The sequence below is a fragment of the Ictidomys tridecemlineatus genome, chromosome 1 (genome assembly GCF_052094955.1).
Source record: "Ictidomys tridecemlineatus isolate mIctTri1 chromosome 1, mIctTri1.hap1, whole genome shotgun sequence".
Classification (NCBI taxonomy): domain Eukaryota; kingdom Metazoa; phylum Chordata; class Mammalia; order Rodentia; family Sciuridae; genus Ictidomys; species Ictidomys tridecemlineatus.
The window spans coordinates 147,099,527-147,127,328 of record NC_135477.1 but is presented as its reverse complement, the minus strand read 5'-3'; the positions used below and the strand labels follow the sequence as shown (position 1 = coordinate 147,127,328).

Genomic DNA, 27,802 nt, shown 5'->3' with positions numbered 1-27,802 from the left:
TGAAACATGGACTAGGAAATTGCATTAGGAACCTATGCATGAGCTTGAATGCTCTACATCATCACCATGCTCTGGTGGTCACGCTGAAGGTAATTATGCCCATCAGAAGTGAGCATTCAGATGTTCTGGTGGCAGGACACACAGAGACCAACAGCAGAATGACCCATCAGTACCAGTGAACTGGGAGTTCTGAGAAGCTAAGGGACAAACTCGGAAGAAGACAGTACAAATGGGAAAGAATAAAAAAGACTTTTAGGGAAGAAACACTGACTTCCGAGTTGTACTCGGAATCACGGGATCATTAGGACAGCAGGTTAATATACATATGAATTCTGAGGGAGAGGCCATTGTCATAGGGCTTTCAGGCTCTAGTGTGATCTTTGGGGGTAAACAGTCGGGATGAGGCTGACGGAATTTAGGGACCATGTGGAAGGAACAGAGTCATCCGAGTTGCAGCCATATAGCTGGCTGAGGAAGTCAAACAGCTGGCCTTGAAGAGATTATTCTGAGTGGAACTGACCCACTTAGGTGAACCTTTAAAAGGGCCTAGGTTCTTCCTGGAAAAAGACTTACATCGGGAGAGGGATTTGAAGCGAGGGAAGTTTTCCCTGGTGGATTTGAAGATGGAGGGGATCATGAGAAGGACTGAGAGGCCTTCTAGGAGCTGAGAGTTCCCTGCCCAACAGGCAGCCAGAAAACCAACCTCAGCTCTCCAGCTGCAGGAAGCTGGATTCTGCCTTGGAGCAGAATGAGCCCAGAAACAGGATCTCCCTAGATTCTTTAGATGTGAACACAGCCCTGGCCGACTTGACAGGACAGGGCACCTTCACTGCAGCCTTGCCAGGCCCCAAACAGGGAAGCCAGTCATGCTGGCCCCAGAACAAGTGGGTCTTGTTTTAAGTCACTTTTGTGCTTATTTGTTATGTGGCAACAGGAAACTGTCACAGGGTAGCCCGTCATATTTTTCATAAGGTTACTTCTTGTCCCTGTAAGAGTCTCCCCTTCATTGGTTCACTCTCAGGGGCACATGAATATGCTCTAATGTCTCCTTTCTTAAAAGAAAGAAAGAAAGATCCCACTGCCTGAATAGTGTTAAGTAACTGCGTCTTAGAAGATAGTTCCTAGGGGCTGGGGTTGTAGCTCAGTGATAGAGCACTTGCCTAGCATGTGTGAGGCACTGGGTTCGATCCTCAGCACCACATAAAAATAGATAAATAAAATAAAGGTGTTGTGTCCACTTACAACTAAAAAAAAAAAATATTTAGAAGAAGAAGAAGATAGTTCCTTCCTTAGAAGCACTTTCTTTTCTTGGCTCTCCTCCCTCCCCTGATAATGTCATCTTCAAGCTCAGCCATCTGGAGTCCCTCCATCATGAGTAACCTGTGAAGTGGTGCGGACCTAGGGATGAGGGACAATTTGGGGGACAGTCCCACCATGTGTCATTGAGCCCTTAGGCTAAGCCTCATGTGCCTGTCCCTTCCTGCGTGGCTACCTGCACTCTACTTCAAGTCATATCAAGCCCTTCCAAATATGGTCTCTGTGACACGTTGATAAACAGGACCCACCTGCCACTGGAACTGTCCTTACAGGGATATGTCATGCAGTGATCTCTCCAAATAGTGTTGACTCCCTTGCTTATTAGCCATCAGAGAGAGAGAGAAAAGGAAGCCTACATGCCCCTCCTTTGGATGAGTTGGGTGCATCCTGTTACTGAACAGTGGCTCTGCAATTGTTGAATGTCTTCACTTAGCATTTAACAGAACCATCTGCATACACACAAACACAGAGGGCTCCTGGTAGGTGTGTGACTAAATGAGCACAGCCTCCTGTGGGGGCAGGGTACCAACTTCTACAAGTAATGTGTCAGCTGGAGCCAGGTCCTGATCTGGGAGCTGACCTCTGCCCTGCTTCAGGGTCAAGTGAAAGGGTCAATGCATACGAGTCACTTACTCCCTATATCCCAGCACTGAGGAAACAGCTTCCTTCCTTTTAATCAGCATTACCTATGTCAGCATATGGCACTGCTTCACATACCTGTACATTTGAGGAGGTCTGCCTCTCCCTTAGCACCTCTCTTGGCCTCACCATCAGTAGGCGGACACATGATCGTGTACCAGGAACACAGAGGTCCCCATTGCCCCAGACCAGTGCACACTATGGAGGGTAGACTGTGAGATTTAGCTTGCTCTAATCTGCAAGTTAACCTGGCTCTGTCTGCACATGTGAAGTGCAGAGGGTCCCCCAGAGAATGCTGAGGCATAATTCTGCCACTGTCTCACTGTGACCTTGGGAAATCACTCAGCCTTGCTGTACCCATCTCACGCCCAGATCATATGGAGAGCAGCACCTGCTTCCCAGCTGCCTCCCAAGACCATGACAGAGATGAAACTGCTTCACTCAGCTGTGCCCAGGTCCTGAGGGCAGGCTGCACAGACACCATGTAAGTACAAAGAAAAGTCATCTCTGAAAATCCCTTTATGCAGCTGCCATTTTCTACTTCACTTCTTTGCTGGAAAGATCAGTCAAATTTTATTAGAACCTGTAGGATCCTAGTAAAAAGAGGAATCTGAGAAGAACTGGAGAAGGGCCGTGGCACATAGCCTGTGCAGATGAGCAAACCCACCTACCCTGACAAGAAGACACCTCCTGTGCAAGACTGGAAGCCTGGTCATCCAGATGGGGTTTTATGGCCATACTGGAGCCAATAAACCACAATAAATGTTCATGTAAGTGGAGGGAATGGAATCAGACCAGATGGGAATTACACAGTAAATGCAGGATTGCACTAAGTGCTGGTTTTGTTCCAAAAATGAAGACAGTTAGGAGAAGACTCAGCAAGCAAAAAGGGCCGGTACTGGGTGACAAGGGCCCAATTACAGATGAAGCATGGCTGGAAAAGGGGAGACTAAGTTGGTACAGGGCATTAACCTAGAACCAGTGACTCCCATGTCACAGAACCTTCCTTGGCATGGCTGGATTTCCTCAAGAAAGGATCATTACTTACTGAACTTCTTTTTCCTCTTGTTTATGCCTACTCTTCTCAATTTGGATGCCTGGGCCCATAGCTTTGGTGTCTGAAGCGAGCCTTCAAGGGAGGAATACTTCTGAAATTGCTAGCAAGATTCCCCAACTGGCTTCAGCCACTAGCCCAACAATCTTAATAGCTTCAAAAGAGGTGTTAAGTTTCCATTTGACTTTTTTTTTCTTTTTTAAACCTGTTACCAGGAATTGAACCCTAGCTCATGGTAGGCAAGTGCTCCACCATTGAGCTACATCCCTAGTCCTTTTATTTTATATTTGAGACAGAGTCTTGCTAAGTTGCCCAGGCTGGCCTGCAATCTATGGTCCTGCTTCAGCCTCTGGTAGCTGGGATTACAGAGCTGTGCCTCACTGCCTGGCTTCTATTTGAGTTTTAAAAATAAAAACATCCCCAAAACCTCAGCCCTCAGGTGCCTGTATTATACACTTTCATGAAATGATCATTCCAGCTTCTAAGCTATATTTACAGTATAATTATGTTATTTTCCTTTCTTCTCAAGCTCTGTGGGTTCTTTCTTGGCTCCATCTATCTGGGCCTTGATTAGAAATCCATGCTAACCAACTTAAGGCTGGTTATTGGAAATCTATTGTGACTGACAGAATAAATGAAATCTCTTTATGTTTAGCCAGCACAACCTGCATCCTACTTGTGCCAGTAAAGGCCTCTGGGGCTTGAGGAATTTGAGAAAATGCAGGGGCTTAGCTTACAGATACAATATCCAAATGGCTCCCTGTTGGCATCAGAGAGCGGGTTTTCATCCCAGGTCCCTGGCACAGGCAAGTCATTAGAATTTGCTCAGGCATTTTCCTCTGCTGCTTCTCTTCTTGCCCCAAGCAGAGCAGTTACAATTGAAACACATGGCCAGAGGTGCTGGCAAAGTAAGAACAGAGCTATCACAACTTGAAGGAAAGACCAAGAAAGAGTATTGGGAAGTGCATCAGGAAGGTGCCGAGGTTCCCCAGGAGGCAGCCTTCAACCCACCATTATCTGGGAGGCTATGCTATAAAATAAACAGCCCTGACTATATCACGTTAGCAGATAGGGTACACTGTAGCCATCTCCTCCCACCCCAAATCCCCAGAAATGATGGGAAAGATGTATTTTACAACTCCCTAAAGTAAGTAAGTAAGGTTCCCGTGTAACAGAAACCACGGGCAATTGTGAAAAATGAAAGGCAGATGTTTTATTCTTTCTGAAAGAAGAAACCACAACTCTGAATGCACACAGAAAAAAAAAAAAGCTGCTGCCAAAGAAAGAGGGGATTCAGAGATACTCTCTATGGGGAGCAGGAGGAGACCAGATACTTGGGTCAGATCTGCAGGCTTGATAGTGGTTATCAGCCAGGAGGAAGAGAAATACCAGAAGACGAGCTTCTGATACACTCAGCCAACAACACTTATGATCATAGGACCTGGCCACGTGTCAGGAAGGAGCCATGGTAAGCAGATGCAGTACTCACAAACAGGACACAGGGAATTTCAAGTGTGAGATGAACACACAAACCAGATCCACCAAGAAGTTAAGGAAAGGCAACACCCAAAGTCACAGTACTCAATACAAAAAGAATTTACATGAGAGGAAACTGAGTTTACATAGCAGACACACCAAGATTTAAGAATAATAGCCAGTTGTGGCTAAGGTTTGAGGATCCCAGGGTTCAAAGCCAGCCTCAGCAATTTAGCAAGGCTATAAGCAACCTAATGAAATCCTGTCTCAAAATTTAAAAAAATTTTAAGAAGGGCTGGGGATGTAGCTTGAGTTTAATCCCTGGTACCAAAATAGTAACAATAATAAGTATAATGAATATCCTTAGATGCAAGAGGATAATATCATTTAATTTTAAAAAAAGAGATGACTTTATCACCAAAAAACAAAAACAAACCCATATAACCCAAACATCACCATGGACATAACTAAAGACTAAACTAGTGATCTGGAAAACTAAGCTAAAGAATCACTCTATGAAATGCCACAAATATCCTATAAATATGTACAATTGCTATGTGTCCATTAAACTATATGTATGTATGTATGTAGAAAAAAAAATCTCTCTAGAACTGTAACTCTCTGAAAGAATAGCCAATAGCCATATGCAGCTACTGAGCACTTAAAATATTGGCTAGTCTGAACTTGGGATTTTTTTTTTTCTAGTACTGGGGTTTGAACCCAGAAGGCTTAATGACTGAGCACATCTCCAGCCCTTTTTTATATTTTATTTAGAGACAGTGTCTCACTGAGTTGCTTAGGGCCTTGCTTTTTGTTGAGGCTGGCTTTGAACTCGAGATCCTCCTGCCACAGCCTTCAGAGCCACTGGAATTACAGTGTGCCACCATGCCCAGCTGTACTTAGGATTTAATGTAATACATGAAGTACATACCTGGTTGAAATGATATTTTTAATACATTGGGCTAAATGTGTTCTTTTGTAGTTGGACACGATAACTTTTATTTTATTTATCTATTTATGTGGTGCTGAGGATCGAACCCAGGGCCTTGCACATGCAAGGCGAGCACTCTACCGCTAAGCCATAATCCCAGCCCCTAGATGTGTTTTTAAAATGAATTTCACCTGTTCATTTTTTTTCATGTGGTTACCATAAAATTAAAAATTACATGTGTGGTTCATATTACATGGACAGTGCTGCTATGGAAACCAAAGCAAAAAGCAACAGTAAGTATGAAAAGTTAGGATATAGAAGATACAGCTGGATGAACTCTATCTGCCTCTCCTTGCAAAAGAAGAAAAAGAAGGTAGGAGAAGACATACTGAAATAACAGGGAAATTTCCCAGGACTGAATAAATACATGAGGCCCCTCACCAAAAAGGGCCACCAGTGCTGAGGGAAAACAGTGCCACTAAAGGTGGCATGCAGTTAAGGGTGCCTGTTTTCATGTCACCATGGGTGTACATCATCCCAAAGGTTCTAGCCACTGCAAACAACCTAACAGCAAAGGAAAGGAAGAGACATCTTCTTATCTGCAGATGGGATAACTGCCTGCATGACTCCCCTCCCACCACTCTGCTTTTGAAAGGCCTGGCACAAACTTGGCTTCTCCATTTCTGGCTTCCAAGGCCTCTGGGCAAAAGTAGAACATAACTAGCACGTTCTCTTCAGGTAGTCCTGTGTGATCAGGAAGAACTGACATGAGCAGCCAAGAGAGCCCAGAACTACGTCTTCCTCCATGGGATAAGTCACCAACGGGGACGTGGAAGGGTGCTTACCGACGGATGGCGTTGGCGAACTCTGCAGCCAGCTCGCTCTCACTGCATGTTGTCCTTAGTTCAGCCAGTGACAGAGCTGGGGAGGCAGCATCAGCACATTCCTGAGGACAGCAAACACATTCTTGTCAGGGCTGAAACCAAGCCTGAGAGCACCTGGAACTTAAATCTGCTGCAGAGCATGTAGGGTGCACAGCGTGGGGCTGGTAGCCTCAGATCAGGGTGCAGGGGAAAGCCTGGCAGCAAACCATAGGCAGCCCCCTCTGCTCTAAGACTTCCGGTTACTTTTGCAGGCTGCTTAGCAGCAGCCATCATGACCCCCAGTGTGCTGAGAGCCCACGGGGGCTGGCACTGGTCTAAGCCCACCACATACATTCACTCATGGAGTCCTCCTGAGGACCCTCTGACGAAGGTACTACTGTGATCCTCACTTTACCAGAAAGAAAATTGTCAGAGAGAGATCACACTGCCCTGTCACCAGCCAGGAGATGGCAGCTCTAGGACTGAAATCCAGGCTGTCTGGCTTCAGATGAGTCTCTTCAAATAAGCAATGCTCATGAATATCCTAGTTGCCCCATCCTACTTCTCTTGGGGAGAAAGCCAGTTTTCTCTAGATTTAGGAGCTTTACTGGGTTCCATGTCATCATCTGGAAAACTCAAGAAAGGAGAAGAACAAATGCACCCCATGCACCTCACCTTCCCTCATGTAGTATTATCAGACAGGGACCGTGTATCATTTAAGGTGAATTCTCCCCCTTTTGCAGCTGAGAAACATAAGAAGCTAGAATTCCTGAATCCCAGAGGTAAGACTTCACAAGCAGCAAGCATGCCCGTGTGACTGTTCTACTTTACAAACAGAGCTGCGGTGACACTGCATAATGAGGTGGCCATTGGGAAGGAACTCATCAGATGATGTGCTCAACAGACATCTGTACTGAGGGTCTATCATGCTCTAGGCCACAGAATAAAAAGCCTGTGATCTGTTGCAGGAGGTGGAACATAAACAGAAAATTCTGTTACTGTGGGATGAATCCAGTGCGGCAAGTCCAGATGACAGGAGGGACCCTTTTTCTCAGCCTACTCTTACAGAGAAATAATACCTACCCGAGGGATCCTGGGCAGCAGCACATCCAACACCTGAACGCTCTTCTCTCTGGCGTGCCCTCTACCTGGGCTTGCTCCTGTCCTTCTAGCTGTCCTCACAAAGCCAAGCCTGCCCACAGCAGCCAACGGCATCTGTGAGATCCCATAACACCCTTGCTTTTTGTACATCTAGTCTCTGATGTTGACATTCCACACGAGTCCTTAAAGACAGGGACTGCCTTGTCTCACAGTGCCTGTTGCTGAATATATGTAGTAATGCCTGTTGCGTGTAGACAAGGACTACAAAAACCGAACACCACTTGGAGTGGATTTTGGACCCAGCTTATTAGCTGGAGGGAAGTTTTTAAACAAGCAGGGATATCCACCCAGTGGAACAAGACCCAAATGTGGCCCACCACCACCCGGTTATATACAGCCCACGGGTAGAGACTGGTTTTTCTTTCCTAAGAGTCATTGACAAAAAGTCAAATGAAGAATATTTTGTGATGGCAGACATTGCATGAAATTCAGATTTCAGTGTCCATCAAGAAAGCATTAATAACAACAGCCACACCCACTGGTGTCCTAGGAGGGCAGGGACATGACCCACAACCCTAAAATATTTACTATCTGCTCCTTTCCAGAAAAGTTTGCTGATCCCTGCTCTAGACCGTCGGCCTCATCTCCAGCAAATAAGACCAACAAAGAAGACTAGCCCAGAGGGGAAATTTTATTGAAATAGTAAATAGATACAATATTTGAAAATAGAGTAGGCTGATTATCAAATATTAGATCTATTTACTAAGTGAATTTCCTAACACTTATGAGGGTACATGGGAACCCTCATAAAGCATCTTACTGTAATGTTAAAAAAAAGTCATCTGGCCTTCTCTATCAGAGAAATTTCTATATTTTGAAGTACTCCACCAAACACAGTGCTTCCCCCAGTCAAAATAAATACCAGGTATTAGGAGACAATGCTTAGCTCAGGGGGCCTTTGGCAGGAGCCTGGTAAATCCATCCCCACCCTATCCTCAGAACACACACAGACGAGAGCTCTGTCTCTCAGGCTCAGTCCCCAGTTGACCACTAACAAACTTGAAAACCTATAAAAGATCTTGAGGGTGTTTTATGGGACAGAAAATACTACCATATGACTTGCACCATGTAGGGTGCTGCCCACCCCACCCCCAACATGACTCCCCAAGCTCTGGTTCACTTGCCAGTGTCTTTTCCAAAGCTCATACTGTATCACATCACTCCCTGCAGACAGACTTTTCCATGGTTCCTCACTGTCCTCAGGAGAACATGGCTGGCTGACCCCTCCACCATCGGTTTCCTCTTTCCTCTGTATTGCATATGCTGTCCCGTTGGCCTAGAGAGTGTGTGCCTTCTCTCCCCTAGTCCTCCAGACCAGCCCTCTTCAGCAGGCTAGTTCCCATCCTCTGTGGGTCTCAGTTTAGAACCAGGATCATTTCTTCCAGCAACCTGTACTGAATCTTCCTTCAAGTCTGAACTCTGTGGCCAACTCACGGTCTCCCATAACCCTGTAAGTTGATACTGGCACTTGGAACACCCCATCACTCCACCCTGATCATGTCTACCTATCACCCTCCCCTTCAGAATATAAATTCCTGGAGGACAGTCCTCATTGGTCTACCATGGGGCTGCCTCCTGCAGCTTGCCTAGGTCCCAGCATACTGTGTCAGATGACACTCCTCAACTGAATGGATTACTGAGAGCAGCCAGGGTCCAAGAGAGCTGGCAAGACTAGGTGCCAAGCTGTGTGCTTTCCAGGTTCCTCACCAGGAGTAGGGAAAGTTGTAGCTGTGGCCATTTGTGAAGCATGCTGCAGAGCTCTGAGGTATTTAGATAGTGACAATTCATACCATATGGCACCAGCACTGTCCCTTCCTTCCTTGGTACCCAACTCTCGGGGAGACCTCCCTGCCCTTGTGCTGAGAGGCCGCTTACAAAACAAGTCAGCATATGCCCACAAATTCTAGGTTGGAAACAAACTCAGTTTAGGAGAAGCTGCATTTATTAGTATGATGCATAGAATAAAACAGTACCCCAGATGAGGAATATAATTCTTCAGGATCCAGAGCTTGCTTCCCCCCCCTTTCCTTTTTCAATGCAGTTATTTGGAACAGAGAAAGAATGAGCTTGGATTCTAGGAAAAAAGACCTGGGGAGCTGATAGGTATGCAGGTTTACAAAATTATAACACCAGACACACACACACACACACACACTGATGTTGTACATGCTCTGTAATCCAAGGCTGGTCCCCTCCTCCCCTGCCCTCAGGCTGCTTCCTGTTTACCACCCACTGTGGCTGAAATGCTGCCAGGGCAGAGGAGGCAGGCAGATGAGGGGAGGCCAGCCTGTCAGCCAAGTGTGGGTTTAAGCCTGATGCTGCTGTTTTCAGCTAGAGACCCCTCGCTTCTTTAGAGCCTCACCTTCCTCATATAAATGGACACAGATATTCCTACTAATACAGTGATTAGCCCAGAAGTACCACAAATCAACAAATGATGGCTGCAGGATGCAGGGGGACTATAAGAAGGTGAGACCAATATCAGACCACTGGGCCATCACACAGACCACTCTCTGATTAGACTGCCACGTGTGAAAATGTTTTGTGAGATTTGTTTTTTTCAATGTGAATTTGGTTTCTCTATGCTCAATGTCATCCTGTTAGTCATCTAGGAATGAGCAGCAGCTCATATACAAACAAGGAAACTGAGGCAGTTGGATAGAGACGTCAGTGGTCATTTGCAGGAAGTACCACCTGAGCCAAGGGTGCCCTGTGCCACCCAGCCCTACCTTGCTGGGCTTGTCCTTGCTGCTGCTGCTGGTGGAGCTGAGGGACCGCATCCGCTGTTCCTTCTGCTCCTCCACCTCAGATTTGAGGTGCTCAATGTGCACCAGGTAGGCCTGCTCCTGTGCCTCGCGCGTGCTCAGCTTCAGCTCCAGGGCCTTCTTCTCTTTCTCCAGTAGGTACAGTTGTGCCTTCAGCTCAGCCATCTCCTCCTACAGAGTGAGGAGCACAGGGTATATGAATGCCTGTTATGTGCCAGCACCAAGTGTCATGGGGGTCTGGCTATAACCCAGGGCCTGCGATAGTGATCACTCTAAAAGTGGGAATAAGATTACTGAACAAAGATGGAACTGATGTGTGGACAAAGCTACATGCTTTGTTACTATAGGGACTAGCAGTAAGTAAATGGGTACAAGTCATAGGAAAGCAGATTTTGGTTCAGTGTAAGGAAAGCCTTCCTAATAGTTCCTAGGACCCCCAATGGGCACACTTTCCTTGTTGGAAACCAGTTCTCTGGCATATAGAGGCTGAGCTGGAGCAGCCCAAGGTTGTACATCCATGTAAGAAGCTGGGTCTCACTGGGTCCCTTCTGATTCCCACTCAGTTGCTATGGCACCAATCTATATATTTAACCACCCCAGATGGCACCCTTGTGACCCTGCAGCCTAGCCATGCAGGTGGGGGACTCCCATCACAACAGCATCCTCTAGCTCTTGACTACTTCTGAAAGCTCTAGTGAAAGCAATAGGAATGGAGTCCTTTATACGGGATTTCTCTTCAGATAACTTCACTTTCAGTGCTGGTGATTAGACCTAGAGTAGCCTTGTGCATGCTAGGCACACAACCTACCACTAAGCTCACCCCCGCTAGATAACTTCTAAGAGAATCTTAAAGGATTCAAATGGTTGTTTCCTATAGAGAGTAAGAAGTGAATCCCAAATGGGACAACACTAACTTTGGACCACCAGCCTCTATTGAGCACATAATACTGTTTTTTTTTTTTTTTTAAGAGAATTTCCAACATTTTTTATTTTTTAGTTCTCGGTGGACACAACATCTTTGTTGGTATGTGGTGCTGAGGATCGAACCGGGGCCGCACGCATGCCAGGCGAGCGTGCTACCCCTTGAGCCACATCCCCAGCCCCCACATAATACTGTTTTAAGGGTTCACAAGAAGTAACTCATTTATTCCTCCAAATCCAAGATAAGTACTATAAGCATTTTCATTTGTGAATGAGAAACTGAGGCATGCAGAGGGACATTCACAGGCCCATGGCTCTGGACAGCTGGAAAGCCAGAGTTGGAACCCAGGCTGTTGGGCTCAGAGCCCAGGCTCATCAACACTAAGTTCCGCTGCTTCCTCCCTGCTTCAAGATGTGCCTGATCATGACTGTGGCCCTTCACCTCTACTCAAGAGTGGGTTACCACTGTGTGACCATCAGCCTAGCTTCCCCAATGGTTTATTTCTATGATTCCTTGCTCAAAAGGGATCTGCAGAAAGCTGGGCTGCCTTAAGATGGACTCACCAAGGCCTTTGGTTCTGGCTGCCCCTGATGGTAATGAACTGGTATGCTCTCCTGGGTACATGTTTTTACCCTTCAAGGTAGTTTAAAGCCTTCTCGGGGATACAGGAGAGCTCAGAATTAATGAGTTCAGAAGAACAAGCCAATTATTAATGAGCTCAGAACAGGCCATTTTTTTTTTTTTCCTGGAAGACCAGGCATAAAAATCAGAATGAAGAGTATTTCCATCCCAGAAACCTTCTCATCTTTTCCCATCAGAAGCAGGATTGTGAAGGTTCTAGTAACACTGCATATGGAGCTAATGTGCACATTCACTCAAACATAAATGCAAGTTAGAAAGAAGAGAAGGAAAACTCATAGGTCTATAGATGAAGAGAGAAGTCCAGCAAGGTGGACAGAGGTATGAGGCAGGTCTGCAGGCCCTGCCATCTGGGATCTTATCATCTATGCAAGGGTAGGTCTATGACTCTGGGACTCTCAAAGTATTGTCCAAAATAAGAGACTAGAAAACTTCCTTTCTGGCAATTTGGTTAAAAAAATTGTCATATCTCAAGCTATGGGAGAATAAAGAAAGAAAAGGCCCTTTTGAGGAATCAAAACCTCAAACTTGTGTCATATGTACGTGTGGGAGAGGAAATCTTAAGCCAAGAATGTACCCCAAACTAGCAATAAACCTCTGAAACCCACAGGTCTCACCCATCTAAACAGAACTATTCTGCAGGGACAGCAACAAACCAGGGCCCACAGGACCCCCAGACACAGGATGTCCACAGATGAGCCTGTACACATGTTCTCCACCTCCCATCACAGGAAATGAGAATGAAGCACAAAGAGGGAGAATCAGCAGACACAACAGAAGTGAGAGCTGGCATTCACAGAAGCAGAAGTAACAGAATATGAAAAACTAATATTTCAAATGATTCATGGAATAAAGGAGTAAGGGTCACAAAGAAAGCATAGGTCATACAAAAAAGAAGGGCGGATTTTTAAAGTGACCAAGTAAATCATCTAGAGGCAAAAAGGTATTTACCAAGAATCATATACAAGAAGTAAAAAAAAAATAAAATAAAATAAAATAAAAACCTCAGAAACTTGAGTGTCTCTGTAGTTATATTCTAGAACAAAATGGTAAAAATCTAACAAAAGCTGCTGGATTACAGAGCATGTACAACATCATCAGTCTGTACTGATGAGTATGTATTGGCAAACACACTGGGGAAAAGGCAATGGGCTGATGCTTAGCCTTGGGCAGTGACGACTCCCCATCCTGAGGTTCAGGCTATGGGTTGTCTCTTCCCAGCTCTCTGTAATTTTTACTCTTTCAGCAAAGTTCTAAAATCATGCATGTTTTATTTTCACATAGCAAAAGGAATATCAGAGAGCTTTTATGCCACAAAAGCATGTCTTTCCTGGCCAGTATAACACTGAATTTGTCACACCACATGTTGGCCACAATATAAAAAGGAAAATTTTAGTCTATGGCCAAAGGAAATATGAAGTTTGGAATAAATAATGGAAGGGTGGCCTCATGGCTCATGCCCACAGGGTGCAAGTGTCCACAGAGAGGGGGATCCTAATTGGAACCACTGTGATTATAGACCCAAGGCCAGGTCCTGGGCAGTGAGAGGAGAGATCAGCTAGTGTGATATGAGAACTCTCCAGGGAGGAAATCTGAACCAAGGGGCTGGAAGGAGACAAGCAAGTGTGGACATGGAGCAAAATGGTGGGCTCCCCACATCTGTACCCACTGCCCAGAGTCTTCCCAGACACAAGTTCCAGCACCAAGGGCAAGGACTTGCTGAGCAGGGTGCCCAAGTGCGTTGAGATACTACTACTAACAGCCTCTGCCCTCTCTCCAGAGGCAATGGGGAATCTTTCTGGGGACGATACTGGTCTCCATGGTAGAGAAATGTTGTGGGCTATTTCTGTGGCATTGCTGTGACCCACTCTGCCTCCAGTTCCTAAGCTGTGAGCTGGCTTTTGCCTGAGAATGCCCCTGGCATGTCCCAACGCCTGTGGGCCAGGGACATGGTAGAATCCAAGACTCTACAATTCAGGCCACTGTTCACAAAACAGCAGAGTTTGGAAAGCAGGTTTAGAGAGATGGCTCCCAGGCTCTAATTCTCCCTGATCACCTGGCAGTTCAGCCCAGTGCTGCCCCAGGTCCTGCAAGAGCAGCCTAAGCAAGCTCCCACCTCTGTGAGTCAGCAGAGCCACAGGTAAACTGCTTACCAATGAGTGGCAGCCGTTTTCCCAGAAGCTCCCTCTGCCCTGCAAATGCTGATAGAGAACTCAGCCAGTGGGTGAATGGCCCAAGATCTTACAGGATATTTAGCCTAAACAGCATCGCCAAACTTCCCTGCAGACACTGTGGTCTGAGCAGGCTTCACACTGCACCCACGTCTCCAGGGTGTCAAAAAACACAGGGTTCTCAGTCAAGTTCTGCAGCTGGCCTCACCCTGGTCTGGCTCCACCTCCAGTTAACATCAGCATTAGTGACCCAAGAAATACTTTCACACATTCTTGATATTAGAGGCCATTGTAAAAGGACAGAGGCTTATTCTAGCCTGTTGATGTCTGGCTTGACTTCTCTTGGAGGAATAAGTATTCTAGAGCTCAGCTGAGACACCCCAAAGTATCCTCTAGAATGTAACCACCCCTCCATGAATGTCCAGCCCAAATGACCCCTGGACAAATGGAAACCACACTGTCCACTAGCAAGGCTCTGACTCTACTCTGGGGAGAAGAGGCTGAACACGGATGGCGATGATTTCTAATCTGCTGACCCCACCCCCATTCCCAGGCCTGTGATCTCCCCACCAGGCCAGCAGCAGGCTGACCCCACAGCACACCTTCATGGCCATCAGCTCCTGCATCAGCACCGCATTCTCCAGGTCCAGCCTCTGGCTGTCCCCCCGGGGCTTGACGTCATAGCTGAGCGGATCGATGTGGATGCTCTCCAGCTCTAACATGGTCAGCTTGACCGCAGCTCTGTCATTCTTGAGCTGCTGGATATAATCCTTCAGCCTTTGCTCATCTTCTTTTGTGAACTCGGTGTCGCAGCTGCTGGCTGTGGAGCTCGTTGTGCTGAGAAGAAAAGAAAAACACCACATTTCCAAGCCATTACTAGTAGATCTTTTCTCATCCCTCTCCCCCAAATTATCTAGATGGTAGTGGAAAAAAAAAAGTATTTTTAGCCAGATGTGGTGGTGCACACCTGTAACCTCAACAACTAGGGAGGCTGAAGCTGGAAGGTCACAATTTAAGGCTAGCCTGGAGAATTTAGACCCTGTCTTAAAAAGAAAAGGGACTGGGGATACAGCTCAGTGGTACAGTGCCCCTGGGTTCAATCTCCAATACCACAAAGAATATATATTTTATGACAAGAATACTGATACTACCTTTTAAGCAAGAAATAAGTATGAAGAATAATAAAAATGTTTATATTTTGAGGTAACATTGTAGACTCTAAAATTGAACTACAAGGATAATCCCACAGAAGCAAAAAGATACACATGTACAAAGCTGTTTGACATATATAATCTAAAATAAGGTTTAGTGTATTATTATACATCAGAAGGGAGAGAAATGATGTGGACATTATGGTGATAACCATGAGTACGGTAGAGATATTTTAAGTGAGTCAGTAGAATGAAAACTACATGTAATAAAAATAGATGCACATGTGTAAGAGATAACATTAAGGGAACAAGAGATTGAAGAATATGATCTACATGGCATGATCTATAGCTATGTGTGTGCACACACACTCACAAGCACACGTATCCCAGAGTGGCAGCAGTCCCCTGGGGTTGAATGTGGAAGGAAGGGTGGTTTTGCATTGATTCCTCTATTGCTTATTGTACCCCAAGAAACAGGTGAGTATAATATAGCAAGAACAATGCTCAAAGTGGGTGACTTAGTTCTCCACAGCACATTCTTAAGTTGTCCAACAGAGGGTCTTGGTCCAATCCAGGTGGCCCTTGGCAGCTCAGGTTGCACAGCAACTGGGTAGGTGCACCCAGCTGAAGCTTGGGCCTTTGTTGGCACAGGAGAGTTTCTGAGGAACCAAATCACCAAGAAAGGGAAAGGGCCACAGGAAAACTGAGGCTCAAGAGGATTCCAGCCTGTCCCAGCAGTGGCAAGCTGGCTCCATTAGCTCAGAATGAGCCACTGCACCTAGGCCGTCCTGGAGGTTTCTGAGCCCCATTGGACCCACAGCAATTTCTCTACCCACACTGGGCCTGCCTAAGCTTGGCTCACTCCTCTTGGAACTGGTTTTGGAAAAGATGGAAGATTGAATTCTCAACCAAACAGGGCAGGCTGGCATTATCATCACCATTATTACAGATTTAGAAACCAAAGCTCAGAGACATTAAGTGGCTGGTGGAGTCATGGGGCTGAAAGTGGTGTAACACTTGGCTGAGGATTCTTATTCCACAGCTCTGTCCTCTTCCCAAGATTCCTGCAGCTAGAATCCAGGCAAGAAGCAGGGAGAGGTCTCCACAGCCTGCCCTCTGGATCTTGCACTGGAATAGGGCAATGGGCAGAGGAGTCCGAATCAGCAAGGGCAATTCCACTCTTGCACATGAAGGAGACAAAGCTGGGTGCAGTGGCCTGTGACATGGGAGGCTGAGGCAGGAGAATCCCTGAAGTCCAGAAGTTCAAGGCCTGCCTAGGCAAGACCCTGTCTCAAAACAGAGAAGGCTTCCAGGGAGATGAAGGGTGAGAAGAGAAGGTGGGTTGGAGCCTTCCTGGGTCCACATGAGGAAAAGACCACTTTATGGCTCCGGTGGCCTTTGAGTCAGAGAATAACTTCCAGGACAGCTAATTCCTGAGTACCAAAGACCTTCAGTGTAGCCCCTCACTCCTTTTGTCCCATCATCACAGAAAAGAAGTCACTGGGAGATGAAATGAGACCAACCTGACCATCTTACACCACCCCTCGGGCAGTGGGAGGTGAGGGAAACGTCCGTGGGGCTGGGCCACAGCGCCCAGGTACTTGCAAAACATGTCTAGATGGTGCTATGAAGGCATATTTTAGATGTAATTAATATTTAAGTCATAAGACTCTGAGTAGAGAAGATTAGTCCCCATAATATCCTCATCCAATCAGGTGAAAGCCTTAAAAGACTGATACCCCCCCAAGAAGGAAGAAATCATGCCTCCACAGCCTCCAGACTCAGGACTCAACAAGGACTCTTTCTTGTATCTCCACCCTCACCTGAAGACCTCAGACTTGCCAGCCAATAATCAAATGAGTCGATTCCTTCAGATGGTCGTGTGTGTGTGTGTGTGTGTGTGTGTGTGTGTGTACAGACAGATAACATATTGACACCTCTCCAGCACTCTACTAGATCCACTGCCTATTGGTTCTCTGTCTCTGCAGAGCTCTAACACTGAAGTGCTGCTTTTACTCCTGACCTGAGCGTCTTACATTTTGTAGATTTCCTATTTCATCACCAGTAAAATGAAAGTAATTATCAGTACCTGCTCCATAGAGATGTGGGAAGGAAAAATATATATCACTGAGGTGCTTAGACAGTGCCCAGTGTAGGGTAAGCACACAACAAATGTAGCTGTCATTCATTTATTCAAGAAATACCAGAGTGCCTCCTGAGTCCTGGAAAAGTCCTTGCCTGAGCAGAACTCCTATTCCAACAGGGGAGCCAAGCAATTGTGTGACTGATGTACTGTGTGAATGACATAGTACATCAGGCAGTGAGGAGCATAGTGGAGAACAATGGAGAGAGACACATGGGGAGGGCAGAGTGGGGTGGGGTCATTATCTAACAAGGTCTGCAGGGCAATGTTACAACTGAAGGGACCAAAAGGAGGCAAGAAAAAGAGCTATGAGGATATGTAGAGGAAAACTGCACTGGCCAAGGACACAGCAAGTGCAAAAGCCCTGCAGCACTGAACTTGACTGGCAGGAATGAGATAGTGGCAAGCCAAGTCAGCCAGGGAAGGAAGAAGGAGAAGAGGTCAGAGAGGAGGCTGTGCACCGTTCCACATAGGATTTTATAAGGATTGCATCTTTTTCTCTAGAATTAGAATGCAAGTTATTGAAGTGGTGACAAAATCCACCTATTACATTTTAACAGGACCCCTCTGGCTTCTATGCTGAGGAGAGATGCAGGGAGGACAGGGCAGAAAGAGGGAGAGCCCTTAGGAAGCTATTGCAATAGTCCTGGGGAGAGACCGTGGAAGTCTAGCAGGGTGTGAGCTGGGAATGCAGGGAAAGGATAAAAATAATCATTACTGATCACTATTTTGTTTTCTTCAGCTGTCTTTTAAAAAGGATGAGAAGGAAGAAGCACCTTTCCACACCTTGAGTGCTGTTCCATAAAGAAATGATGCAGCTCAAAGAAGCAGGACTGATCATACAGTACCCAGAGTGCAGGGCCCTGGTGAGCTGGGCGGCACATGAGAGAAACTTCCTCAAAAGAGAAAACAAGGGTCCCTCGCTCAGCATCACAGGAAAGCCCTGTCTGTAGACAGCTCTGTGGTGGGTATGCAGTGCACAGACGGGACTCAGGAGCTCACCTCAGGCTGTCAGCATTGCCATGGAGAGACAGACATTTTCCCCAGACGAATGAGCAGGAAAATTAAAGCAAACTCAGGTGTTGGCATTGTTCAGCAGGCGTTCCGTGGGGCTGAGCGTGATGTTTGCAGACAAGGTGGGTTTAGAAAGCGAGGCACTGGGGAATAGCAGGGCTTCTCTTCTACTTAGTTGGAAGGAGCTCTCAGGAATGAACTCCTCCCCCATGAAGCTGGGACTCAGCCCCCCCAAATCAACTTAAACCTCTAGCCTTTCCTTTCATTGAAAATTATAAAATTTCAAATGCATAGAAACACACAGACAATAACCAATACCCACGTGCCTGCCATTTACATGACACCTTGTTTTCTTCTACTACTGTTTTTAGAAACACACCTTTCATATTTGAAGCACCCTCAATAGACTTTCATTTGAAATAAAAATTGCAAAATTCAAATAGGACTAAGAGTCATAGTACTCTTCATTATTCTGCAGACCTTGAGTGATATTTTGTCAGATTTTTCCACTTAGCAAGATCAGTCTACCTCAAGAAGGATCCCTGGGCTGGCCACATTAGTGATGCCTGGGTTCTTGTCAGGAGTACACATTCCCAAGCCTCATGCCTCAGACCCATAGCGTCAGGGACTCCACTAGGTGGCCCAGCAATCTGTGTTTTAATAGAGATTCTGATGCAAGTCTGAGAACTTTTGTTCTTAAGTTTGTCTACCCCACAGGATAAACCAGCATCTTCTAGTAACTGGACACCCTCACATTTTTCTAGGTAGAGGCCACTATGCTCCCAGGTTGCTTGGGCGGATGCCGCTGGCTTCCAGCACATCTCTGAAATCAGTCCATAGATTCTTCCTCTGGCCCTTCCTAACCTCACAGGCCTGAGTGAATTACACAAACTTTCTACACTGCAATAAATAGGAACACTAATGGTTCACACTTCCCCAGGCATGAAAAGGATCAGCTCATGCGGCCACAAAGCTCTTGTTCTAGGCAAGGAACAGGGATGGGGCCACTTTCCAGATAGCTGGGCCAACAGTCACACAACACCCACCCCAGACCTAGGGATCCTCGAGGGGCCAAGCCATTGCAGCCATCTAGAAAACCCCCATCTGAGAAGAAAAGTCGTTTCCACTTGAATTGACTTTAAAGATCACTTAGAACTGTTTGGGAGAGCTGGGTGTGGTGGACACCTGTAATCCCAGTGACTCGGGAGGCTGAGGCAGGAGGGTTGCAAGATGTCAACAGCCTCAGCAACATAGCAAGGTCCTAAGCAACCTAGTGAGACCCTATCTCAAAAGAAAAAATAAATAAGGGTCAGGGGATATGGCTCCATGGTTAAGTGTTCCTGGGTTCAATCCCCTGTACCTGCCCCTCCCCCAAAAAACTACTTGGAAGAACAGCTGGAGATGATCCCTGGTTGAGTAAGAAGGCTTTTTGCTATAAGCATAATTTTCAGAAAGGAATTAAAAAAAAAAAAAAAAGATCTCAGTTCACAGATCTGACCCTGTTGGAAGCTGACAGCCTTAAACTGCTCTTAAGCAAAGGAAAGTTGAATTTCAAGATAAGCACCGCAGCCCAGGGCCACTCCAGCCTCCCTCTTTCCTTTCCAGGACACCAACGGGGAAGAGATCAGGCGAGGTTAATTACAATCCTGCTTTATGCCCTTAATGTTCCACCACAGAATATGATTATGACAGTGGTGGAGGGAGGGGCAGCCACTGGCCTTTCCTCTGGCCTCCTGCAGACAGGCACTGCAGGCTCCCAAGGGCCTGCTGTCGGCTGCCGGGTGGGGGCTAAGTCATCCATTAACTCTCCCAGCTTGGAACGCAGGATGAGCTCAGCTGTCAAGGGGAAATAAATCACTTTCTGCAGGCTACATTATCCCTCTTCTCCAGGGGGGGAGGCTGGAGGTGTCTGTGAGCAGGATGGGGAAAGGCTGCAGAAGAAGAAACCCCCAACTCCACTGATGGCACATGCTTGTGTTTTGCTCTGATTTTTGAGGAGCCAGGCAGATACATGGGTGTCTTTGGGTGATGCTCTGCTGGAGGTCCTGTCGTAGTAGCTCATTCTGTATCTGATCATGTCGCACACCCACTGCACATGTAGCTGGCCTGCAGCTCAGTGGAAACACATAGCTGATTGGCTCAGGACCACCCACCCTGTGCCTACCCTGTCCACTGTGGGAAGTGCTGTTCTAACTAGCTATCCATATCAAATATCAACTCATCTGTCCCTCTGTACCAGGTCCCATCTCTGTCCTCAAGATGATTCCCTATCTTAACCACTTAAGAATGCTTAACCACTGAGCTCATCAGATGAAAAATTCATTTTTATTTAGCCTGCCTAGAGAGAAAGCTAGAAGGATAGCCATTTTCTTTTGCCTCAAAAATCACAAAGTTTTCCTGGACTTTTTATCAGCATCTTACTTAGCATTGGTTGAGATCTAATTTCTACCAAGGAACAGCTCATTTTTAGAAAGGAAGTGCTATGTACCTAGCCACCTGCATTGCTGAGCATGTGAAATTGATTTGGAGGAGGGTGTTGGCCCCAGTGTCACTTGATACTTAAGCTACTCCTAGGTGGCCTCATTTATCCAAGTGCAAGAGCCCCATCAACTGCCTTTATTTTTAATGTTGTGCTGAGGGTATCCCCAGCCCCCCCCCCTTTTGATAATAAAAGGTTTTGCAGCAAAGGACTAAAAACACTAAAAAATTCCAGGCATCCTAGGCTAGGATGCTCTTGAATGACTATCGGAATTCTCTATGAGAAACTGAGGTTAAATGAGGGTAAAGTACTTAATAAATTGTCTTGCAAAATATGGGTATGAAAGAATATGCAGTCAGATAAAGTCTTCAGAAACTGCCTGGGTCCAGAAAGCTACTGCAAACTTAGTTGACGGTAGAAGTCAAAATAGGAAGCAGAGACGTTTAGGAGATAAATTCTGCATATTCATTTTTAAAGGTGCCATTATAATGGCGTTGGAAACAAGGCATCTCTAAACAAATACTAACCCGTTCCTGATTTGGTCAAGGATAATAAACCAAGATAGACACCATACACACCTGACGGCCAAATTGAGAACATGTACGCCACACCATGCAGTGTTCGCAAAGGTGTGGAGGGAGAGGCCCATACGCTGGCTGTAGAAGAATAACTGGATTATGTAGGGAGGGCTATTTGACATTGAAAACATTAATCATTTCTGAGTCCACTGATTCATCTTAGAACTGGTCCCACAGAAACTGCACAAGAGGGACAAGCATAAGGACAAGGACAGTGGCTGCAGCAATGTCTGCAATAGTGGAAAACTGGATACAAACATCCCACAAGAGGAATCTGTTGAAGTACACAATGGTATGTCATCCGATGGAAAACCATGCACTACTGAGGAGCATGATGCCTATGCCAAAATGTCTGAGAATATAACACTTAGGGGGAAGCATGTTTCAAGACAGTGCACAATAGAATCCCTGTGAGGTTAAAAATTAGATGTTGTCATGTTTTTATGGACAGTATATTTTTAACGATACCAGATTTGGTCCACAAGCTCTTCTGTTGAGATTCTCTCCTTTCCTTCTTCACCCGCGACACCTGTGGGAATGGCTATAACCTCACTCTGCTATGGCCACTGTTATTCCCAATGTTTTTTTTTTTTTTTTTTTTTTTTTTAGTCACTGCCTTACAATTGTATACGATGGTGGCATTCATTGGTATATATTCATGCATGCATACAATGTAATTTGGCCATTATCATTCCATTTGGGATTTCTCTTACTTGTTGCCCATGAAACCTGTCAGCCTCATGTATAAATGAAGGCGTTGTGCTGGTTCTGTCCCCTGGAGAAGGCTGCTTGCAGTGAAGAGAACTCAGTCATGTGCGGGGGGCCACACAGGCTGGATGTGGAGGAGCCTGGTGCTGCTGCTGTTTGGGTGTATTGTAAGCCTCTACCCACTGCCTTCTGCTCAGGTATGCAGCTTGTGCATAGAAGACCTGATCTCTTTCCAGGGAGATCCCTTTCTGTTTAAGCTATTTGGGCACATTTCTGTCCTTGGCAACTCAGGGTCTTTTTTTTTTTTTTTTTAAGAGAGAGAGGAGAGAGGAGAGGGAGGGAGGGAGGGGGAGGAGGAGGAGGAGGAGGAGGAGAGAGAGACAGAGAGAGAGAGAGAGAGAGAGAGAGAGAGAGAGAGAGAATTTTTTTAATATTTATTTTTCAGTTTTCAGTGGGCACAACATCTTTATTTTATTTTTATGTGGTGCTGAGGATCGAATCCAGCGCCCCACGCATGCCAGGCAAGCACGTTACCTCTTGAGCCACATCCCCAGCCCATCAGGGTCTTCACTAATAAAAAAAAAATGCAGTTAAGTATGTGGGCCTACACCCCAAACTGTCCTTTCCAGTGAGGGTCCTAGCATGGAGAACTTTTACTTTGTGTACTATGCATTTTGTAATGTTGGAGTTTAATTATTTATTTTGATGATATGCCTACAGTTATTTTGAAATTGGGACGTTAAGTCTTTTTTTTTTTTTTTATTGGTTGTTCACAACATTACAAAGCTCTTGACATATCATACTTCGAACAATAGTTTCAAGTGAGTTATGAACTCCCATTTTTACCCCAAATACAGATTGCAGAATCACATAGGTTACACATTCACATTTTTACATAATGCCATACTAGTGACTAATGTATTCTGCTACCTTTCCTATCCTCTACTATCCCCCTCCCCCCCATCTTTTCTTTCTATCCCATCTACTGTAATTCATTTCTCTCCTTATTTTTCTTCCAATTCCCCTCACAACCTCTTTTATGTAGTTTTTTATAACAATGAGGGTCTCTTTCCATTTCCATGCAATTCCACTTTTCTCTCTCTTTCCCTCCCATCTCGTGCCTCTGTTTAATGTCAATCTTTTCTTCCTGCTCTTCCTCCCTACTCTATTCTTAGTTGCTCTCATTATATATCAAAGAAGACATTTGGTATTTGTTTTTTAGGGATTGGCTAGCTTCACTGAGCATAATCTGCTCTAATGCCATCCATTTCCCTGCAAATTCCATGATTTTGTCATTTTTTAGTGCTGTGTAATACTCCATAGTGTATAAATGCCACATTTTTTTAATCCATTCATCCATTGAAGGGCATCTGGGTTGGTTCCACAGTCTAGCTATTGTGAATTGTGCTGCTATGAACATCGATGTGGCCGTATCCCTGTAGTACGCTCTTTTAAGGTCTTCAGGGAATAGCCCAAGAAGGGCAATAACTGGGTCAAATGGTGGTTCCATTCCTAGCTTTCCCAGGAATCTCCATACTGCTTTCCAAATTGGCCGAACCAATTTGCAGTAAAATTGGGACGTTAAGTCTTAAAAAAAAATAAAAGAAGCATATTTCATGTCTCTACCATATTCTCAAAAAGTGACAAAGACATCTGAGCAGGAGAGTTGGTCACCACCCAGTCATGTCAAGGAACATATCTCAGGTAGAGATCTTACCATCACTACAAAGTATTAATCTCTGGGATTTTGGATGGATGCCCTTGATACTTAGATGGGAAACTACTTCCTTTTTAGTAAAGGTAATGTTACAATAGTCAGATCTAGTCCCAATCAAATTCCCTGAAGCTTACTGATGGGGGTGGCAGAGACCTATCCTAATTAGATGACTATTTGAAGCTATTCACCTTTTCATTTGACATAAATCTACTGTCCTCAACTGCTCTTTCTGCCCCAGTGCAACTTTACCTTAATCCAGACCAGATTAGAGGGAGAGGGCTGGCCTCTCTGGAGCCCTGTTACCTTCCATTATAATTAAGGGATCATGCCCCAGTAGGAATGACCAGCCAGGCAGTACCCCAGCTGCACGCAGGTACACCGAGGCTCATACGAGGTCGCGGTCACCCTTCGCACATGGCTCAGCCCGGCCCCCACCAAGTGCTAAGACTCGATTCCAGCCTCTGTGAGAGTAGGCTTGCTTGGTTCTGTCTGTCTCGGCTGCTTATCCTTTTGTGGATTTAGGTCAGTGACAACACTCCCATATTATGAGCTGGGACTGCAATGCTTCATGCAAAGGTAGGCTTGATTGAGAACCCCCATTTCAACTTCCTAACAATTTAGCCCATTTGCCTCTTTGCTACGACATGTTGACAAAATTGCCCAGGCCATCAACATTACCTAGTTACTCTGACCACAAAGACAATTATGTTTCTGATGAAGCAGTTGCTATATTAAAAAAAAAAAAAAAAAGAAATGGCAAATAGCAATGTCCCTGGGCTTCTATCAACAGAGCGAACTGAGTTTTATTCTCCTTGCTGGTAAACTACCCCTTTGCTGCTCCTTCCTAAAAGGAGCCTCCCTCCTGTCCTTAGGTGCTGACTGTGTGTGCCAGAGGCCTGACACACAGCATTCTTTTCCTGAGACGGTGGGTAACAGTGCACGGACTCTCTGACTGGATGCTCTCTGCCAGCTGGTCACAGTGGGAGAAAAGGTGATTTACTGGGACACATAATGCACTATAATAGAATACTTTTTTCTTTTTTTTCCCATAACTTGACATGGGGAATGTCTAAGTCAGAAAGGCAAGAATTACAAATAAGATTTCTGGGATTACTGAACGTGTGAAAGAGAGCTGGTGGTTGGGAACTTCACCCTGCACCCTTGTTTAACATGAAATATTGCAGTTGTGTCAGGTTCTGTGAATGCGGGGTGCAATGTGAATGTCCTGTGTGTGGTTCTCCTGTATCCTCTTCTCTGAGTTGCCCTGAGGTGAGCAGGAGAGGGAATTTTTAAGAACCGTGTGGAATCAGAGCTAAGATGGAAGACCCAGTTGAGACTGGGTCATACTTTTGTGAGGTCATCTTTAAATATAGAGATTCTGTGTTCTGAATTTATCTCAGCCTCTAGAAGTCTACTGCCAAAGATTAAGTTTCTCTGAGAAAATGTTGTCAAAAATCAAGGCTCACCTATTCCATAAACCATTTCTTCTACCAAATACTTAAAACCGGGATCTCCATTAACAGATGGTGAGAGAACTGCACTTCTGACTCTGAAATGGTCTCTGATTCATATTAAAACAATAAAATTATATTAGGGGATGGGGAAATATGAGAAAACACACAAACCTCATAAGCTACCAAATCGGTGTACGTTCCTGTCAACCCAATTCACTAATTCAACAGAACAGCCTCACTGACAACATGAGGACTACATCTCTATCTAAACGAACATGGAAATTATGGATTATACACTCTGGAAAAGTCATTAAGAAGCATCTGCTTTCTGTGTTTAAGCAGAAGAATATGATTTCCAGGAAAAAAAATATGATCTGTGTTTCACTGAATTAAGACAACTGTTGCTGGAGTTGAGAGGAAATAAGTCCCCTTGTGTTTGTGGACACCTGGCCAAGTTCAGTATTAGGACTGTGGCCTCTTGTGGATGCAGGTCCAATACAGGTAAATGAGGCACTCGGCTGGGTCCTGCCAGTGGGAAAGAAATGAGAGCATTACACTGCTTTCAGGTACCGAGAATATACCAGCATTTCTCCTTGGGCTTTTAAGATTCCATCTACCCTTAAGTGATTCTGGTCATTTGGCATGCAAGGACACTGTCCAGGAGTGTTATGAGATCCAGTGTGGTGCAGCGGGAGGAACTGTAAGCTTGACCTCAAAGTCCTGGATCTCCCTCTGGGCAGCCATGTGACCTTAGGCAAGTCGCTTACAGGGCTCTGGGCCAAGGTTTTCTCATCGGTAATGGAGTACCCTTGTCTTTCATGACTTGGAAATTCCATTAGAATCTCTGACAAAGTGCCTTTTAGACTGAGAACTAGTGTATGAAGGGAAGGAATTTAGGGCTTTGATGGTAAGAAATGATAACTGGAAAAGGTTTCATTCTGAATCCCCATCCCCCATCCAAAGGGATCAAAGAGCTTCAGCAAATTATATCTCGCGAGGTCTTCACGGCTCTCCTCATCTTTTTCAAGTACCCACTTTAGTTCTCTAGATTGAGATGGGGAACTTGACCTCAGGTTCATGATTAAGAGCTTGCTAAGCACGTGCCAGGAATGTGGCATCACTCTAAGAGGCAAAAGAAAGGACAGGAGAGGCTCTTGCCTGAGAAGAACTTATAAAGCCCAGAGGCACAGGAGGGAAGGAGAGTGGAGTATGGAACTGGGAGAAGTGGGCTGGGCCTGGGATTCCCAATGACTGTAGCAGGCAATCCCTTCGCCACTCCAGGTGCTAAGAAATCAAGAATTATAAGGAAATGAAGAACAGAGTAGTATAGGAAAAAGAGCATCAGACAGAAATGTAGATGTATGTTCCATCTTTACCACATTCTGGAGCAAATCACCCTTTTTCTCTTGAATTCAGTTTCCATGGGAGCCAAACAAGGCTACTTTCTAGCTCTCCATTCTCCTTTTTAAAAATTTTTATTTTATTTTATTTTATTTTTTATTTTTGCAGTGCCGGGGATCAAACCCAGGGCTTCACACAGGCCAGGAATGTGCTCTAACACTGACCCACGTGCCCAGCCCCTCCACCACTTGCTCTGTTCCTCGGACTCCTTGGATGGAGCTGGTCACAGCCTGAAGGGAATTCTGCCTGACTCAAGCCAACTATGTGTCAAGCCCAGTGAGGAAAAAAGAGGTCCCTCCGGGGACAGGGAGGCCACCCAGTACCTGGTGTGGCTGTTGGATGACAGGCTCTCCCAGGGCTGCACGCTGCAGCCGGCCACAGCGAAGGCTCCCCCGCAGCTGCCGTCCAGCTTCATGAGCAGGGCCTTGGCGGCGTTCTCGGCCGTCTTCCTGCAGTCATGGGCTCGTTTTAGCATCTGAGTGATGTTTTCATCCCCTGACTGGTCGCCTGCATCACAGAAAAGCCAATGGATTAATCAAGGTTGGCCTGAAAGAGGGAACAAGCCTGCATAAACATGTCTCAGTGACTCAGCAGAGGTGGCACACTGGGGAGCAACGGGGGGCCCTTCAGTGAGAAGACTTGTGTTCTGGGCCTGGCTCTGACCCCGTATTTGGGAAGGCATTTCTCTGCTCTGGGCTCCACTATCCTCAGGGACGAATGTGATCTCCAAGGTCAGTTTCCAGCTCTCACGTGCTCTGTTCATCCAGGCTCCTGGCTTCTCCTCCCACGCAGGCACAAGGCCACTGTGCATGGGATCTTTGTGAATGACAGCAGGGAGAAACGGAGGCAAAACTGCCATCTCTCTGTGTCAACAACTTCAGTTAAGAGACTGATGTAGGGCTGAGGTTGTGACTCAGCAGTAGAGCGCTCGCCGAGAATGTGTGAGGCATTGGGTTCAAATCTCAGCACCACATAAAAATAAAAACAAATAAAAATAAAGGTATTTAAAAAAAAAGAGGGATTGATGTAGCGGGGGGGGGGGGGGCTGGGGCTGGGGCTCAGTGGCAAAGCACTTGCCTGGCACGTGTGAGGCACTGGGTTCGATCCTCAGCACCACATAAATAAATAAAATGAAGGTATTATGTCCATCTACAACTAAAATAATATATATATTTAAAAAATGATTGATATAGGGCAAAAGAGACCAAGCTAACGGTTC

General features: G+C 45.7%; 1 protein-coding gene across 4 annotated transcripts in view; it reads right to left on the bottom strand.

Moving 5' to 3' along the window:
• The window catches only part of Mcc (MCC regulator of Wnt signaling pathway), a 450,812-nt gene that overhangs the window by 18,089 nt on the left and 404,921 nt on the right, over positions 1 to 27,802 (bottom strand). For all 4 annotated transcript variants that reach the window (XM_040272372.2, XM_005333213.5, XM_078048875.1 and 1 more), the window contains 4 exons: positions 26,907 to 27,090; positions 14,541 to 14,775; positions 10,171 to 10,377; positions 6,263 to 6,363 (listed from right to left, as the gene is read on the bottom strand). In XM_040272372.2, coding sequence (XP_040128306.1) covers positions 6,263 to 6,363; positions 10,171 to 10,377; positions 14,541 to 14,775; positions 26,907 to 27,090 — 727 coding nt within the window. The remainder of the gene's footprint in view (positions 1 to 6,262; positions 6,364 to 10,170; positions 10,378 to 14,540; positions 14,776 to 26,906; positions 27,091 to 27,802) is intronic.